The following is a 19,266-nucleotide window of genomic DNA, read 5'->3' as shown; positions in this document are numbered from 1 at the left end:
ATCGGCGTGCCTGGAGGACGCGTCCCACCCCGGGCTCTCACTGGGCGGTGTGGGATGACAGGCCCGAGAGAAATGCCAATGTCCTAGGGGTCCTCCGCAAGTGACGCTCGGCGGCACCAATCGACTGCCTCCTTCCCGGCGGCCGAGCCCTCCTCCCGCGGCGGGCCTGGCGGGGCGGGGACGCTGCGCGGCCGCGGCTGATGCGCTAGCCGTGTGGGGCGCTCCGGGCGGCGACGGCGGCTCTCGTAGGCGGTTCCGGTCCTGTATCTCGGGGCGGCGGCGGCTCATGGCGGCGACGGAGCTGAGAGGGGTGGTGGGGCCGGGCCCGGCGGCCATTGCAGCTCCGGGCGGCGGCGGCACTGGTCCCCCCGTGGTGGGAGGCGGCGGCGGCGGCCGCGGAGACTCGGGGCCGGGCTCCGGGGCCGCGCTGGGCACGGTGGCCGCGGCGGCGGCGGGCGGCCCGGGCTCCGGCGCCGGGGGAGTGGCGGCGGCGGGCCCGGCCCCTGCGCCGCCGGCGGGGGGCTCTGGCGCCGGGGGTTCGGGCTCGGCTCGAGAGGGCTGGCTCTTCAAATGGACCAATTATATCAAAGGCTACCAGCGGCGGTGGTTCGTGCTGAGCAACGGGCTCCTGAGCTACTACAGGTAACTGCTTCCGGGGCGCCGTCCCCCACCGCAGCCCACAGTCCCCGCGCCGTCACCCTCTGGAGCCGGCCCCGCAGCCAAGGTCGCCCCAGGCCCCTTTTCGTCACCTGCGCGCACTGACAGCCCGTGACGCGAGCCCACCTGCACGAAAGTGAACGCCCCGGGGCTTCCCTCTCCACCTGGGTTACCCGCTCTTGGTGCAATACCTTCCCCTCCGTCCCTGGCCTTTCCAGTTGTTCGGAGAGCATCTACTCTTCCATTGTGTTTGCGCCAGCACGGCGGTGCAATGATGAATTCTGCGAGGAAGGCGCTGTCGTAGGTGCTAAGGGGCACATGTAGGAGAGCAAAGCCCCGGCATGGTTCGCAAGGAACTTACTGTGAAAGTCCCAAATCTTAGCTGTCTGTGCTGTCTTAGCTGTCTCCAGAATTCAAGGTTATTAGCAGCCTTTGATGTACCCGCCGTTGCTCTCTCCACGTTCAGGCACAAGGACACCAGGCACAGGGTGGCCTCCGTATCTCTCCCCTGTCTTTATGTCTCCCAGACTTGGCATATGCTTTCGCCTTCTGAACAGCCCATAACGGAGATGTGCCCTCCAGTGCTGTTTTTATTTACGCTGACCCCACCTCCCACCATGGGAATGATTCCAGTGGTCTCTCCGGTATTTCCGGGGTCTCTTTGGTTGGTTCGCTTTAAGTTTTATTAAAAGAAGAATCCATGTCTTTGGTACGATTACTTCTGTTCAACAGTGTTTGTTTTGGAATGTTTAATATATATTCGTGGCAGCTCACAAGCTTGCCATAACTGTAGCATGCTTTTGGCTACTCCGGTTACGCCAGATAGAGGGGTTAAGATGCTGGATGTGGAGACAGGACATAAACATTTCCTGAGTACTGGACAGTTTGGGTAGTTTCATTGACTCCCAACAATAACCCTGGGGATCAGGAGATATTCCCATCTTACTGATGAGGAAACTGAGACTTAGTCTGGGCAACTATTCCAAGGTCTTGAGGAGTCAGGATTTGAAACCGGTTGTCTTCACACCATCATAACCTAAAACCCAAGTTAGTGTTACTTGAATCAATCAAATAACAGATAATTGCTTGCCTATAGCAAGTAAGTTTCTAGATTTCTGTTGCTATATACGAAATGTGTATAGTTTCTAGATCACAGTACTTTATACAAAATATACAAAAGTTTCCACTGTTACTATATACGAAATGTATATAGTTTCTAGATCACAGTACTTTATACAAAATGTATAAAAGTTTCTTTTAAGGGAGGGGCACCTGGGTGGTTCAGTTGGTTGGGCATCTGACCTGACTTTGGCTCATGATCAGGTCATGATCTCGCAGTTTGTGAGTTCGAGCCCCTCGTCGGGCTCCGTGCTGACAACTCGGGGCCTGGAGCCAGCTTCGGATTCTGTGTCTCCTTCTCTCTCTGCCCCTCCCCTGCTCATGCTCTGTCTCTTTCTCTCAAAAATAAACATTAAAAAGAAAAAATTTGTTTTTAAAGTTTCCTTTAAGGGAGACTTTGCTTAATATAATGGCACTTCTAATTGAAATCTTTCTTGTAAAAAAGTCCTATTTGAGACCCAAAATGCTGTTAAGAGCAGCTCACTGTATTTCTTTTCCTCTGCACGTAGTCACTCTGCTACCAGGAGAAGTAGGGTGAATGAATCTCTTCCTCAACCCCACTGTATCAGCACTTAGAGGATTTTGAGGGGAAATTGAAGGTGGGAGTTGGAGGTTGTTGAGGGTGAAAAATGCCTTAGCACATCCTCACTGTTCCTGCCACATTGTGAACAGTTGTGTGGGTCATTTGCATTATTATATTCAGAATTGATTTTAATTTTAACCCTCAGTACGCATCCAGGGTGATCGGTTTAAGGTTCGATCACACATCTAAAGTTTTAATGTGTGTTCCAAAGTTTTTCTCCTATTCAAGTTCCTGTTTTCCTGTTATACTGACCATCATCCTAAAGTTCGGTTGATTTGTATCCTAACTTGGCTTGTAAGTCACTATTAACACTGCTCATTTTCGTAAGTTGTGTATCAGCTGAGGACTTTACTGTGTGGTCTTTTTTCTCCAAATTCTTATCAGATCATCTTTCCAGGCCATTTGATTCTTTGATCAGTACCAGTCTTAGTACTGATCTTGGTTGGACATTAATAACTTCTCTGTTGCTATCTCTTCAAGTACTTGTAACCACCTTTAACTTCTGTCTTACAAGAGTTAGGAGCACCTATCTGACTACAAATCAAACTGCTTCCAAAGCATACTGAACCACATATTGGGAAATATGCCATAGGCCTGTCTTTGCCAACTAAGATGGTCCCACCCACAAACCAACCAAGCAACAGGAACCAGGGTTATCAAATCTATGCACTACCTTCAAAATCACAGTGAAGTTCTTCCTCCCAACTATACTGGTGGTTTATTCTTCTTGACAGCGTTCTCTGTGTCCCCGTCTCCCTACAGTTATTTAGCTAAATTGTCATTTCTCCTGCTTTTCATGCCTCCAAAACCAGTCGTCTCCTCTATATGCCTTTTACAAAATACTGCTTTCTTTTTAACTGAGACCATATACTTCCTAGACCCATCCTGTGATGAACTGTCCTCATAGGCTTTGACGGGCCACTTCCCTCTTTTTACCCATCCTTACATACACAGATACATGGATGTCCCATTACTTAAAGCCGTATGTAGAATCCCGGCTTTCCCAGACACATGGTGACAGGGCCATAGCATTAGTCTTCCTGACTAGCTTCCAGAGATTGAGTTACTATTTCTGCTGGCCTTAAAGGGAACTTTCTGGTCAGAAGGCACCACCTAATTAATACTGTGGTGCCTGAAGAACTTATCTTGCACTCTCAAAACCATGTCTTTCCAGCCTCTGCACTAATCATTTCTAAACAGAGGTGTATCGGCCTGAACCCAAGAGCTCCTGAGTCAAGCCTGCCTTACTCCTAGGGTTCCTTGGTATTTCTGCAACTGCTACAGACTTTAGGTGATTTGAGAAACTTCTTTAGTTTATGAAGATGACCCAGGCAGAAGAGATTCCTAGGAAGTGGCTTGTGAAAAGTTCCAGCACGTTGTGGGGAACGCAGTACAGGGTCCGAGCAGCACCTTTGGAGTAGAAAGCCAGGGTGAGCTGGCCTGTCAGCCGCGGGTCTGAAATTCAGCCTGCATTATTCATAATGTAACTGAAGCCTGGGGGCGGGGGAGGGGAGGGGAGGGGAGGTAAGGATAGAAAAAACAGGGATTCACATTACATCGTGGCAGGTGCAGGGGGTGAAAAATGGCCCAGTCCAGTGAGACCCCCCTGGCCATCCCCTACTGCTCATTTGTGCCTTTGAGGAAGAAAAACCAGTTTCATGTGACACACTGAACAATAGCAAATCTGTCTTCCTAAGCACAGTAAACAGACTTTCTCAAACATACCAAGTCTTCGTTTCTGGAGATGGGGTGTGTGTCATTTCTGGCACGCAGGAGCTCTGGACGTGCCAGGTGTGTTGGGCCGCTTGGCTCCAGTGCAAAGGAAATGGCTCCGCTCTGCCCTGTGGCAGTTGGCCAAGGACTTTGACCTCTTTATGTTCCAAGTTGGTCAGGGAACTGTGGTCTCACCATGCAGGTCTCTGGGCAGAAGCAGCGGGTGGGTGGAGGGGAAATGCACTCAGTTTGCAAGGTATACTGAGTCGTGCTAGTAGCTTGGTATTTTACATGAAGTAGCTCGTAGCCTGTTGTCACCAAGCAGTGATGTAAAGTTCAAAAGTTAGTCTATTAATAGAGCCGTCAGTCAGAGATGGGGAAAATTTTTACACCCAGTCCTCCGAGAACAGATTTGCTGAATCTTTCTTAGCTATTAATAGGATGGCTTAGGAGTTCCCGCCAAGCGAGGCCAGCGGACCTTTGGCGAGAACATATTCCAGAGAGGGTATACTACCTGGTGATTCTTTTAGGATTATTCTTTACCCCCACAGAAAGCTAGTCATTTCTCTTTCCTGTCATTTGAGCTGTGGTCGATATTTAATACCCTAAGCATCTCAGCATTCCTTACACTTACGCAATATAATTCTAAGCGTAGTGTGACAGTTCTCATTAGGGCTGAGTTACAGTTGGGGGGGTGCAGTATATGTAAAATGGAGCTATTCTTTTTTTTTTTTTTTTTAATTTTTTTTTCAACGTTTATTTATTTTTGGGACAGAGAGAGACAGAGCATGAACGGGGGAGGGGCAGAGAGAGAGGGAGACACAGAATCGGAAACAGGCTCCAGGCTCTGAGCCATCAGCCCAGAGCCTGACGCGGGGCTCGAACTCACGGACCGCGAGATCGTGACCTGGCTGAAGTCGGACGCTTAACCGACTGCGCCACCCAGGCGCCCCAAAATGGAGCTATTCTTTAAGGCGATGAGATTGTTACAAGAAATTTTGTTGCGTGAGTTTATAAACCACTATTTTATAACTATACCCCGCTAAATAAAAAGGAATTCCTGCCTACAGAAGGGCACAAGGGAACTTGTTGGGGTGATGGACATGTTCTACAATTTGTGGAGGCGGCTACACAATTGTATACATTTGTCAAAACTCACTGCCTTACACACTTAGCATTGCTGGATTGCCGTTGTATGTCGTGAATGCTCCCGCGAAGGCTATTTCCAAAAGGCTAAGGGAGAGAGCTCAGAACTCCGAAACAACACTTACTGGCCGTGAAAGGAGAGCCCTACTGACGGTTTCTGGAATTTGAGGGAGCCATCTGAGGGAAAGAGTAGAGCTTGCTGTTGCCTAGGACTACCGTATTTTTGAAAAGGGTTATGAGAAGACAAGGAACGTGGTGAAGGATACTCCATCCGTCAACTTTCTCCTTAGCTTGTCTTCATCTCATTATTGTAGGTCAAAGGCCGAAATGAGACACACCTGCCGTGGTACCATCAACCTCGCCACAGCCAACATCACCGTGGAGGACTCCTGTAACTTCATCATTTCCAATGGGGGTGCTCAGACCTACCACCTGAAGGCGAGCTCAGAAGTGGAGCGACAGCGCTGGGTGACAGCCCTGGAGCTGGCCAAGGCGAAGGCCGTGAAGATGCTAGCGGAATCGGGTAGGGAGCAAGGCACGCCGCGTCGGGGACGCGTCCTGTTCGCCCCTGCTAGGCACGAATCTTACCTTCTCCCTCGCTGTCGTTCAGTTATCAACCGTCCCCTAGTGTGTCCGGCTTCACTTCGTCACGCGGTGTCTCTCCCTGCAGCGGTGGCTTGCAACGGGGGGGGGGGGGGGGGGCGCAGTGCTGCCCTGCAGGGGACACTAGGCAGTGTCTGGAGACATTTTTGTTGTCACAGCTGAGGCCTGGTGGTACTGCGGGCATCCAGTGAGTAGAGGCCAGGGATGCCGCTAAGCCTCCTGCAGTGCACAGGACAGCGCTCACAACAGAGATGGATCCGGGCCCAGATGCCAGTAGTGCCGAGGTTGAGAAACTATCCTGGAGGGGTGACAGGTGTCTTTTGGCTTTTAATGCCATTTGACCACCTTAACATTTTGAGAAATAATTATTTTATGGCTAGGGCAGTGTGAAGATGATTACAACTCACAATTTGGTTCTATCTTTACTTTTTTCTTTCTCCCCTGACAGTTTCTTACTTATTTTTTACAATTTTTTTTTTTTTTTTTTTTTTTAAGTAGGCTCCATGCCCAGTGTGGGGCTTGAACTCACAACCCTGAGATCAAGAGTCACATGCTCTACCGACTAAGCCAGCCAGGGGCCCCTTTCTTATTTTTTGTTTAAAAAAAAATTTTTTTTAATGTTTATTTCTTTTTTGAGAGAGAGACACACATAGATCATGAGTGAGGAAGGGGCAGAGAGAGAGGGAGACACAAAATCTGAAGCAGGCTCCAAGCTCTGAGCTGTCAGCACACAGCCTGATGTGGGTTTGAAACTTACAAACTGTGAGATCATGACCTGAGCCAAAGTTGGACGCCCAACCGACTGAGCCACCCAGGCACCTCTCTCATTTATTTCTTAATTGAGTTGAAACAAACCATCTTTATAGATTACCAAAATCATTACATGTGATACTTCTTTTTTTTTTAATGTTTATTTACTTTGAGAGAGGGAGAGATCTCTGTGCAAATGGCAGAGAGAGAAAGGGATTGAGAGAAAGAATCCCCAGCAGGCTCTGCACTGCCAGGACGTGGGGCTCGATCTCACGAACTGGGAGATCATGACCTGAGCTGAAATCAAGAGTTGGACGCTCCACCGACTGAGCCAGCCAGGTGCCCCTACATGGGATACTTTCTGTGAAAAATCTTCATTTTGCTACCTTAGTTTCACTAAAAAGATTAGTCTCAACATTTTTTCTTCAAGGAAAATGCTAGGATTTCCCCTGTCCCAGCTGTTGATAGTTTAATCACACTGAGCTTATTCACTCAGACCTTGACCAAGATGGTCACCTGCTGGCTGTTGTTCATCTCCTGTTTTTCTTATCCCTTGTCACCTCCCACACTGGATTTTATATCTGTTGGTCAGTGAAAGGAAAATTCTCTGCTTGTAAGTTTCCTTGTAACGGGTTATATTTTGACTTTGGTCCTGCCTCTCGGTCTAGCAGACAGGGCAGGCTTTCCTTATTTCTTTTGTTTTGATGTTAGTGCTGATGTTAGCTTCCCCAAAGAAAGTGACACTGCTGGAAAAGCGTTTTGCTGTTGCAGAGTGTTAGGTATAAAACTGCTAGCGAAGGGTACGACATAGCTCTCTGTTGGATGTTTTGTTGGAAGGTCATTTAACACAAGACCTTGCGTCGCTTTCAGTGCTATGATGGCTTTCGTGTCAAATGAGTTCATCACAAAGTTCCCGAGCTCTCCTTTGGAGAAGATAAATCAATGGGTCTTTTGGTGATGTGGACATTGTTTACCAAGAGCCAGACTGCAACTCTCAACCCATTTCATACAGGGTTCTCCCATCACCCAACAGATGGTCGCTTAGACTGGGTTGGAACCCTCAAGCTTGAGTTCAAAGGCTCAACAATTCATTCCCAAGGCCAGGGGCCATTTAATTTCTCCCTCCTGTCCTCCGGGTCATTGGTTCTCAAAGTTCAGCGTGCATTGGAATGGCCTGGGCAACTTACTCAAAATGCAGGTCCTGGGCCTTGCCTCAGACCAGTGTAATCAGTTTCTGGGGGTGAGGCCAGAGCTTCCTTGGCACCTTTTAGAAGAATCCCAGGGGTGGAGGGATTGAATGTAGGGGTTAGAAGGTATAGACTTTAAGTTATAAAATAATTAAATACTGAGGAAGTAACATACCGCATGATGACTATAATTAACACTGTGTATTATATTTGATAATTGCTAAGAGAGTAGATCCTAAAAGTTCTCATCACAAGGCAAATAAACATTTTTTCCTTTTTTTTTTTTTTTGTATCTATATGAGATGATGGATACTAACTAAATTTATTGTGGTAATCATTTGGAAATATATGTAAGTTGAATCAGTATGCTTATATAGTGCCATGTCAATTATAACCCAATAAAACTGGAAGAAAAAAGAAAAGCTTTGTGGCCCAGGGCAGGGGGGTGAAAGGAAGAACCACCCCAGGTGTCCGTGGCACCACACCGCAGTCAGATCGGTGGGGGGCTGTGAACCGCACTGTAGTCGAATCATCTGGTAAGAGCGAACACCTGGTGGGTCAGATCGCCCGGCGTGAGAGCCGGTTTAGTAGTAGACAGTTGGTAGGGTTCCGACCCTCAGCCCTAGCATCCCGTAACTGGAGTCCTCTAACTCGCCCTCGGGCCCCCTGCAGATGAGTCGGGAGACGAAGAGTCTGTGTCACAAACCGACAAGACCGAGCTGCAGAACACCCTCCGGACGCTGTCCAGCAAGGTGGAGGACCTGAGCACGTGCAACGACCTGATCGCCAAGCACGGCACTGCGCTGCAGCGCTCCCTCAGCGAGCTGGAGTCCCTGCGGCTGCCCGCCGAGAGCAATGAGAAGATCAAGCAGGTCAATGAACGGGCCACACTCTTCAGGATAACGTCCAACGCCATGATCAACGTAAGTGCAGCTGGCACCTGTGTAGCTTTTTTTTTTTTTTTAATGTTTTTAAATCATTTTTTTAAGGTTATTTATTTATTTTGAGAAGGAGAGAGAGAGAGAGAGAGCGAGCAAGTGCGCGTTAGCGGGGGTGGGGAGAGGGAGAGAGAATTTCTGCCTCAAGCCGGCTCCGCACTGCCAGCGTAGAGCCCGGTGTGGGGCTCGAACTCCTGAACCGTGAGATCATGACCTGAACCAAGAGACCAAGAGTGGGACACACAACTAACCAAGCCACCCAGGTGTCCCCTGTGTTGCTTTTTGATTCTTGCGCTCTGGAAAAGTCATTCTCCCCAAGTGCCGGAAAATTGTAATTGATAAAGCACAGAACATTAGGTCCTGCTTCACTGCTCAGGGGACTTAAGTTACGTTGTTTGTTGCATGAAATAGAACAGGCCGCACAGATTGAATGACTTTCATGCTCTGCTCCAGCCATGGGTCAGCCCACCGTCCCAGCGTGGGAATTACCTAGGAGTCCAGAGGTCCAGCCTTGCTTCTGCAGCTGGCAGGATATCTGCCGGTGATGTTAGTTGAGTCCCTTAACCTCTCCGGTTGTGGTTTTGTCTATTTGTTTTTAATCTAGCTTTATCTGTTAGATCTGAGAGGTCTCCATGGGTCCTTTTTACAGTCGTGTTTGAGCTTCAGGTCTTACCGTACTTTGCTAGTGCATTCTGGCCTACAGTGTGGTAAGTGGGGGCTGGCCATGTGCTAGGGAGAGAGAGCTTTATAATACGAGTTAGTCCCATCTTTAGTCCTTGATTTCAGGGGTAACTCCAGGTGATAGAACAAAATACTCCAGTTTGGGTACTTTGCTTTCAAAAAGAAGGGACCAATCCTTCTGCCTCCTTACGGCTCCAGCCTCGGGTGGCTGTTGGTTTGTGGGCATTAGTGATGTATTTCAGATAGGAGGTGATAGTTCTGAAGTGAATACACGGTTGGAACAGTGCTGTTTCTCTGCTGGTGACCGATTCTCACCTGGCTGGTTGTTTCACTTAGCTTGCACATGAGAACACCAGAGTATGTGTCCTAAGGCAAGTGAAAAGAGTATTCTGAGAAAGGGCTTATGCTGGCTTTTCCTCTAATTAAATGGGATGAAATTACTTCACTAGGGCCAGGTTTTCGCTTGTTCAGAGAGTGATACTAAGACGTCTGCTTAGAACTAGTTTAGTTCACATGGCTTCTAGAGATCAAAGGTCTTCTCCTGTGACCAAGGGAAAATGTAGTTTTTCTCACTTAAAACCCCTTTGTTACTTAATAGAAAGTTGTTCTAACCTATCATTTTCTGAAGTGTTGAACATTTTCTTCAGTGCTCTGATTCACACCGGGTAGAAGAGACTAATTATTTTTGTCCACTTAAGGACTTCAGGAAGATCACCTGTCTCCCAGGACCATTCTGCCAATCAGCATGGACGCTTGTGTTTCTAATGTCTAGTCGTGTGCTCTTTTCCAAACTGTCCCACTTCTTAGTGACCGTATGCCTGTTTTTCAGGTCCTTTTATGATCAGGAAAATCTCAAATCATTCAGGTCAATTAACTTTGTTTATTTATTTGTTTATTTTGAGAGAGAGACCAGAGAGAGAGCAAAGAGAGAATCCCAAGCAGGCTCTGAGCTGACAATCTGGGGCTTGAACTCACGAACTGTGAAATCATGACCTGAGCTATGGTCAAGAGTCGGACGTTCAACTGACTGAGCTCCCCAATAAATACACTTTTAATTAATTTATTTAAGTGTTAATTTTTGAGAGAAAGAGAGTACAAGTGGGGGAGGGGGAGGGAGAGAGAGAGGGAGACGCAGAATCTGAAGCAGGCTCCAGGCTCCAAGCTATCATCGCAAAGCCCCATTCAGGGCTCTGTCCCACGAATCGTGAGATCATGACCTGAGCCAAAGTTGGACACTTAACCGACTGAGCCACCCAGATGTCCCTAGATATATTTTTTAAATAGAATAGCTCCGGACACAACAGTCTCCTGACAGTGAGTGTTGCCTTTTATCCATGTCATGTGAACACCCTGCTCCAAGTTTTCTTCTTCTCTGATGTGAAAATTTTGCTAAATCAAACACCTCTTGATTAAAAGATTTCCCATAAAACTGAAACTTAGTTTGGATTTTTTTTTTTTTTTTTTTGCAAAAATGCTTATCTTTGTTCCTTGGGGGCAATTCTTCCCAGGTTGTAAATGTTCAGAGTTTGTGTTGAAGGGAATGATCCCTTGAAAGCGAGAGGGAAGTTTTGTTTTGTCATTCTGTTCTCCCCAGTACCTCCTGTGCCCCCTTCACAGCTGGTTGTTGCTTGCAGTGCATTTTTTTTTTTTTTTTTTATCATTGTGTTGCTTCCTTTGTATTTTTTAGGTGATGATGGCAAGGCCTTAAAATTAACATGCTAACTTCACATCTCAAAATAGGCCAAGTTTTATCAAACGAAGAGTACATTGCACTCAATTTCTTGTTTGCTTAGGACATAGCTTTTCTTATTACCAAAGCGAATCTGACCAAGGAAGTAAATTTGACACTGTTAGTGTATCCATTTGCTTATTTGGCAAGCATCTACTGAGCACCCTCTGTGCTCTAGGCCCTGTGCTAGGGAATATAAAACAGTTGTGGATGTGGTGCCTGCTCTCCGGGAGATTATTCTCTAGTGAGGGGACAGAGAAGTAACCAGATCTTCATAGAGTGGTGCTAAGTGCCGTGATGGAAAGGAACACAGGCTGCTATGGTGTAGTACATTCAAGGTGTTTAGCTTAGAGTGGGAAGATTAGAGAAGGTAACTCCTCAACTAAATTCTGAAAGACCACAGAGAATCTTCCTGTGAAAAAAGGCAATTAAGAGCTTGGGGCCCTGAAGTCCCAACTGCCATGGTTAACCACCTCCATAACCTGCTTCCTCTGTGAACTCCTGTCCTTTTCTATAAAACGGTGACGATGCTAGTAGCCACTCAGAGGGTTGTTGAAAGGCGTTTAGTAGCTAATTGACAGAAAGTGTTCACCAAAGTGCCTGATGTATAATTGTCTCACTAAATTTTAGTTATGATCAGTATGGAGGGAAGTGAGGAAGAAGAATAGATCTAGGCACAGCTCTGGCTGTGTGGATCCCTCCCTCTCTCCCAAAGTCTGGGAACTACTAATTGACTATTAGAACAAGGAAGTAGCTAGAGATAAGGCTGGCCAGGGATTAAGTGTGGGGGAGGGGAGGGGTGCAGATCCTACTCAATGGGCTTGGTAGAGTGGATTAGAAGCGGATAAGACCGATTTTGATGGAGGCTTAACTATGATAGCTCACACCTTATTGAATGCTTACTGTGATCCCAAGATTTCTGAGTGCTTTACATGTGAGGCAACCACTCTTTGAGACAGTTGCTGTGGTTATCCTCTGTTTACAGATGAGGCACAAAAAGGTTAAATAACTTGCCCCAAATTCCATAGCTAGTTAGTAGGATGGAGCTGTGATTTGAACCCCGACGGAGGACCTGTACAGTGGGTACTCTGTACTGCCTCTGAGGGTGGAGGATGGAAAGAAATGTCCACGGCTCCCAGAAATAGTAAAGAAGAATCAATAGCACTTGATAATCGGAAATGGGAAGGGAAGAAAAATTAAGAATCAAGGATGCCTCCTGGTTTCCTGGCTTGGGCAGGGAGTACTGTTCTTGGTACGGAAAACAAACACCAAAGGGAGAGGCAAAGTCGGAAAGGGAATGTGGTGAGTTCACGCTGGGCCCCCGTGATTTTGAGATTACTTTGAGCCGTTGGATGGACAATTGGATATTCTGTCTCCATGAACACAGAGCTGGAATAGTCATTAGCCTGTAAGCAGAGGTTGAAACCATGAAAGTAGATATTCTGTTTACCTTTTAGTTTCTCCATAACAGGGCATAGACTTTTAAGCTTACATTGCTTCCTTCCTTCATTATTCATGAAGCAAACTTTATCAGGCTCCTACTGTATGCAAAGCCAACTAAGTTAGGAGCTGGAGATCTATATATAATTAAGGTATAAACGGTGTCTTCAAGTTGCTCATAATCCATCTGGAGGACAGAACATCAGTCACGATACCGCTGTGGATGGCATAAAACAGATGTGCAAAGTGCTATGAAATGCAGAGGAGAGATTGGCCGCTTAGGAGATCGTCACAGAAGAAGTAACATTTGCCATAGACCTCAGAGAATGAACAAGACTTGGCCAAACAGAGGAAGCGGGCAGGAAAGGGCATTCCTGGCAAAGCAAACAGCATGTGCATGTGGTGGGCAGGCCTGAAAGAAACAAGTGTCCAAGAAATGGTGAGCAGTTTAGTGTGGCTCCACCCTTGGGAGGTGCCTGGGGAGGAGGATACAGGGCAGGTGGTGGCCACACCTGAAGGGTCATTTGCTTTCAAGCCAATAGTTAGGTTCCCAGTGGGGAGCCCATGAAGGGCCTAATATGATCAGATCTGTGTTTTGTCTCTAGATCCCTTCTTGGATGCCTCTGGTAGCTTCTAGTTGTTAAGGTTAGTTGTTTCTCTTAGCGACCAAAATAAAAATCAGTCACATTGCCCCATATTTGATCTAATTCAGGGCAGATTCCCTATTCTCAGCATCTGAATTCCTCAGCTTGAGGTGACCTGAGCTTGGTCCCGAATGTATTGAAAGCAGTTTTCCTCTGCTTGTCCTCATTTTTCTTTTAGTCAATAGATTTCTTCTTTTGGTTCAGTTCATGTAGCTGCCCTTTGTGATGTTGCCACAAATACTTCGTCTAGGTTTACTGCTCACTTGGCATTTGTGTAGGCCTCATGACCAGGAATATATAAAAGAACCGTGATGACCATGTTGAGCTTTTCTCCTGGGGCTGACCTTGATTGCTTCACGGTCCTGGCTGTGGAATAACAGGGATTCTTTGGCCGTAATATGCTAAAGTTCCTAGAATAAAGTGACTTAATGGGCTTGCAGAGGCCTGCGGGGGGAATCTCTGACTGGCTGAGTTGAGCTGACCCCTCTCCACTCTTTCCCCATACAGGCCTGCAGAGACTTCCTCATGTTAGCCCAGACCCACAGTAAAAAATGGCAGAAGTCCCTCCAGTATGAAAGAGACCAGCGTATCCGCCTGGAAGAGACCCTGGAGCAGCTGGCGAAGCAACATAATCACCTGGAGAGGGCCTTCCGGGGCGCCACCGTGCTGCCTGCCAACACTCCCGGCAGCACTGGTTCCGGAAAAGGTAAGACGCTTGGTCCTCGGGGTCGCCTGTTCACACGTGAGCCAGGGCCGTCTTCTGCCCTTGACAGAACAGCTGCAGACTCTCGAGAACCAGTGACTCCTGTGACAGGGAACTGGAGCCGTTTACTTCTCCTGGTTTTTCCACTGCTTTCTATCATGCGTGGCCATGTTTGTGGTTCGCGCAATAAAGATCCTGCCATGCCTGGTTTGGGTAAAGCCGAGCCACGGTGAGCGACAGGGCTGCTTCTCCCTGCAGATCAGTGCTGCTCTGGCAAAGGAGACATGAGCGATGAGGATGATGAGAATGAGTTTTTTGATGCTCCTGAGATCATCACCATGCCTGAAAATTTGGGCCACAAGTAAGTTGTCCTTGCCTCCCCCGAAAAATGAGCACATCTGACCTTCGATGTTGAGAGATATTTAGGTGGGAGTATCGTAGTTGTCAGGGTTAACTAAAATCCGGACTCTTTTCCTTAAGCGAGTGGAACACCGTCAACTTTTTTACATGAGCAAGTTCTCCAGAGATGTTTAAATTCACGCACTTTGAATCTGAGTGCTGTCGCTCGGTCACCCGTTACGTTACCGAGTTGTGCTTAACATTCCGCTCTGTAAAGACGTGGCGAGGAGCGGAGTCTAGTTGTGATCTGTGTTCTGACTCTCGTGTGTCTCCTGCCTGTGTAGACGTACTGGCAGCAACATCAGTGGAGCCAGCAGTGACATCAGCCTGGATGAGCAGGTAACTCTCACCTGGGAGCCATCGGGTGAGGGACTCGGGTGTGATTCCCAAGGATTGGCGTGTAAAGGGCTAAGAAAAACAGAAAATGCTGATTCTTTAATATGGGGGAAGGGGAGCTTATAAGTACCGGGTTTTCTGTTCTTTGCGGGTAATTGAATGGCTTTGTTTTTGCCCTCAGTACAAGCATCAGCTGGAAGAGACCAAGAAGGAAAAGAGAACTAGGATACCCTACAAGCCAAACTATAGCCTCAATTTATGGAGCATCATGAAGAACTGCATTGGGAAAGAACTCTCAAAGATCCCCATGCCGGTGAGGTTCTTACACACCCGGGCTTGCCCCGTGACTGCCCCACCCACTTGAGAGGCAGCTCGTGACATGGTCTTCGTTACCCTTATAGTCATAAACTGCCCCTCCAAATTAGCTGCCTTAGTGTAGTCTATGGATCTGGTGTGTTTCCAGAGCATTTAGAATCAGATGCATTGGTTTATAATGTTTATGAGCAGATTCCTAAGCTAGGTGTGCCTGGGGGCATGCACAGATAAATATGGCATAGTTTCTGTTTTTCAAAAAGCACAGAGTTTAAAAGAGATGGACATGAAAACAGGTAGACAGTTTTACTCTCTGTGGTAGTGTTACGGGAAGTACTGTCCATACACAGGCTTGGGGAGCACAGAAGCATCATTCCATCTGGGAAGATGAGGACCATCTCCATGGTGAAGTCGGTGTTTGGGCTAACCTCCCTGCCTCCTGCCCTGCCCTCCCCCAGTCTGTCCACACCGTTATGAAAATGGCTTTTCTTTAAAAAAAATTTTTTGTTTAATGTTTATTTAGTTTTGAGAGACAGAGCATGAGTAAGGAAGGGGCAGAGAGAGAGGGAGACACAGAATCCAAAGCTGACTCCAGGCTCCAAGCTGTCAGCACAGAGCCCGACACGGGGCTCAAACCCACGAACCGTGAGATCATGACCTGGGCCCAAGTCGGACGCCCAACCAACTAAGCCACCCAGGCACCCCTGAAAATGGCTTTTCTCAAATTACAAAAGTAGTCATGTCACTCCTTAGCCTAAAATCCTTAGCTGGATCCTTTTTGCTTTGAGCATAGTCCAGATTCCTCAGTGGGCTTGATACTTCCTCTCTTGGACCAGTTTCCACCCACACTGGCCGTCTAGTCACTCAGTTACCTTCAGACATGCAGAGGCATCTTGGTTTTTTCCCCCGCAGGGCATTTGCACAGACTGCTCTTTCTGCCGGGACTTACATCTGCTCTCCACCCACCCGTGCCGCTTTTCTTTTCCCAGGGCTAATACTCGTTTCTTCAGGATTCAGCTATGGCATCATCTTTTTTAGCAAGCTTTCACCGTGTGTCCGGTCAGGGTGGGAGGGCTGTCCTTTGTGTTCCAACAGGCTCCGTTGCTCGTTCATTACATAAGCATTTACTGAGTGTGCCTACAATCTGCCTGTTGTTGGGCCGGTGTGTCAGTTAGGTATAGGGTCAGTGTAAAGAAACATCTCAAATCTGTTTGCATAAACCCCGGGGTCAGCCAACTGTGGGCCTCAAGGGCGAATCTGTCTGCGACCTGTGCAGCCTGCAAGCTAAGAGTAGTTTTTGTATTTTTAAATATTTCCAAAGAATCAAAGGGAGGATAAGATTTCATGATGTGAAAATTGCGTAAAATTTCGATGTTCGTGACCCTCCAGCTTTATTGGAGCGCGGTGATGCTCATTCATGCATCATGTGTTGTCTGTGGCTGCTTCCATCCTGCACTAGCCGTGTTGGGTCAGTGTAACAGGCCACATGGCAGTGTCATATGGGATAGTAAACATTTAGGCTTTGAGGGCCATGTAAATATTTACTATCTAGCCTTTCACAGAAAAAGCTGGCCAACCCCTGCCTTAAACAAATATTAGCTTAACTCATTCTCATGTTAAAGTCCAGAAGTAGGTGATCCAGGGCCCGTGCCATACTCCACACTCTCAGGACCAGGCTTCTTTCTGTCCTGTTGCCCTGCTAGGGCCTCAGTTCCTAGGTCTGCAGTGGCCGCTCCTGCTGGGACCCTCAGCGTCTCTCATTCCAGCCAGAAGGAAGAAGGAAAGAGAAGAGCATGTCCTGTCTTTTCAGGGTGCTTCCTGGAAATTACATAAACTATCTTCACTTTAGTCTCTTTGGCCAGAATTTAGTTCTGTGGCCACAGCTAGCTGGAAAAGAGGCTGGAAGTGAAGACTCCTACCTTCAGTGGCAGGACCTCGTTAAAAATTGGGGGGTTCTATTTCTTGCAGAAGAAGGGCAGAATGGAGAGCGGGGAAAATGCAGAAAGTATTCCCTCCCCTCTTAGGTCTTATGGACCAGAGCGTGGTTTCTGCCTCTCCACAGACGGTGTTCCTCATGGTCTATAGAGACTGTGTCTTGTTGGTTTTCATATCTTTGATGCTTAGCCGGTGCCTGGCACATACATACATACCATTCAGTAGATGTTTAAGTGATTCATTAACTGGTCTTAGAAGACAAAGATTTAGGGGCACCTCGGTGGCTCTGTCAGTTGAGTGTCCGACTCTTGATTTCAGCTGAGGTCATGATCCCAGGGTCGTGGGATCGAACCCCACATCAGGCTCAGCACAGAGCATGGAGCCTGCTTGGGATTCTCTCTCTCTCTCTGCCCCTCTGCCCAGCTCATGCACTTTCTCTCCCTCTCTCTCTCTCTCTCTCTCAAAAAAAAAAAAAGAAAACAAATAGATTTATAGGTAGGTGTGTAAGAAAATGTCAATCTCCAGACAAGAAAAGGCCATGAGTTAGCATGTTAGAGACACATAAAACAATTGGTTCACTAGGGGCCTAAAAAGAACCCCACCTGCCCTGGAGCCTTGCAGAAAGTAGTGGGAAGGTGGGCTGGAAAGGCAGGCCATTGCAGCCTTAGAAATAAAGTTCCTGGGGTGCCTGGGTGGCTCAGTCAGTTGAGCGTCTGACTCCGACCCAAGTCGTGATCTCACGTTTCATGAGTTCGAGCCTTCGGATTCGGTGTCTCCCTCTCTTCTCTCTGCCCCTCCCCTCTCTCTCTCTCTTTCTCTCAAAATAAATAAACATTGAAAAAAAAAAAACCTTTTTTTAAAAGAAAGAAAGAAAGAAGTGCAGTTTCTGCTTAGAAATAACTTCTGAGTCTCGGTGACCTCTCTCCTTTACCAGTAGTTCCTTGTTGACATTGCCACTAGGGCTGCGCAGTCCTCGACCTGTTTGCCTGAAACTCTAGTCCTCCCCCTTCCCTGCTTTATGCTGTGTCACAGGAGAGTCGATTCCTCCAGGCGGTTTCTCAGGCTTCTGTGCCTTGGCGTCCAGTTGGGCTCCACCAGTGCAAGGCACGAGCGCGAGTTTGGAGCGAGAGAGGCGGAGGGACCCCAGGGTACTGCCCCATCCACCCCGCCCCCCCAGGTTCAGCTTCTGCGGGTACCCCTGGCCTCTGAGCCCTGGTCCTCCCACCGCTTCCCTTTGTTCCTCCAGCCCAGAGCCCGTGGCTTCCTGCTGTCGGAATCTCTAGGGTTGTCTTTGTTGGCTGCCTGAGCCTCCATCAGCCTAGTACCAAATTCCCTCCTTCCTTCTGCTTTAAATCCGCAGGGTCGTTTGTTTCCCTGTTGGGCTTCTGGGTGATAAAGTGACCAATATGAAAAGTTTGGCGCTTTTAGAGAAACTCTGGTTCCTGGAACAGTTGCTGGGGGCCTGGGCTGTGCGAGTGAGAACGGCGAGGGCTTAAGGCTGCACCGATTCCAGCCCCAGGCTGTGTGCCATGTGTCTTGTAGCCATCGATGGAACACATTGCCCGTCTCGTTTTCCTCAACACGCACGGAAGTGTTACTTCGTGTGGCCTGAAATTCTGCTGATGAGAGATTTTGTTGGCCTAGTTTCTAAGGACCTTCTGTAAAAAAGGCTCTTGAGGATTTGAGCTGTGTTAGTCCATTACCCCCTCAGTGTCCGTTTTTCTTCCACTGGTTTTCTCGAAGTGTCTCTCAGTGTGGAGAAGATGGTTTTGGAGTGTGGCGCCCTTTTTAGTTGAGGCAGGGGTAGATCCTGCTTCCCAAAAGAGGAGCGTTTTTTTTTTTTACTTTTTTTTTTTTTTTTTTTGAGAGAGAGAGAGAGAGAGAGAGAGAGAGGAGCAACATGAGTGGGGGCGTGGGGGAGGGGCAGAGAGAGAAGGAGACATAGAATCTGAAGCAGGTTACAGGTTCTGAGCTGTCAGCACAGAGCCCAGTGCAGGGCTGAACCCATGAACGATGAGATCGTGACCTGAGCCGAAGTTGGATGCTTAACTGACTGAGCCACCCAAGTGCCCCAAGAGGAGTGTTCTAATGTTGGTCCAGTGGCTCTGCATTCGTGAGGAATTTTCCCAGATAAATGCTGGGTATATTTCTCAGAGAAAAAGTAGGCTCTAAGCTTGCTTGCTTGCTTGCTTATTTATTTATTTATTTATTTATTTATTTATTTATTTATTTATTTTTATTTATTTTTTTTTTCAACGTTTATTTATTTTTGGGACAGAGAGAGACAGAACATGAATGGGGGAGGGGCAGCGAGAGAGGGAGACACAGAATCTGAAACAGGCTCCAGGCTCTGAGCCATCAGCCCAGAGCCCGATGCGGGGCTCGAACTCA

The 19,266-nt window shown here is 47.7% G+C and overlaps 1 protein-coding gene across 1 annotated transcript in view; it reads left to right on the top strand.

The window, feature by feature from the left end:
* Nucleotides 1–165: 165 nt before the first annotated feature.
* LOC123601737 (oxysterol binding protein) overlaps nucleotides 166–19,266 on the top strand; it is a 35,934-nt gene continuing 16,833 nt past the window's right edge. Inside the window, exons 1-7 of the mRNA XM_045485342.1 lie at nucleotides 166–642; nucleotides 5,533–5,741; nucleotides 8,431–8,681; nucleotides 13,698–13,896; nucleotides 14,152–14,254; nucleotides 14,577–14,631; nucleotides 14,810–14,941. Of these exons, the coding sequence (XP_045341298.1) occupies nucleotides 287–642; nucleotides 5,533–5,741; nucleotides 8,431–8,681; nucleotides 13,698–13,896; nucleotides 14,152–14,254; nucleotides 14,577–14,631; nucleotides 14,810–14,941 (1,305 nt within the window). The 5' untranslated portion in view covers nucleotides 166–286. The remainder of the gene's footprint in view (nucleotides 643–5,532; nucleotides 5,742–8,430; nucleotides 8,682–13,697; nucleotides 13,897–14,151; nucleotides 14,255–14,576; nucleotides 14,632–14,809; nucleotides 14,942–19,266) is intronic.

This window comes from Leopardus geoffroyi, chromosome D1, assembly GCF_018350155.1.
Source record: "Leopardus geoffroyi isolate Oge1 chromosome D1, O.geoffroyi_Oge1_pat1.0, whole genome shotgun sequence".
NCBI lineage: Eukaryota > Metazoa > Chordata > Mammalia > Carnivora > Felidae > Leopardus > Leopardus geoffroyi.
Note: the sequence above shows the minus strand (reverse complement) of the source record. Positions and strands in the feature narration are given on the sequence as shown.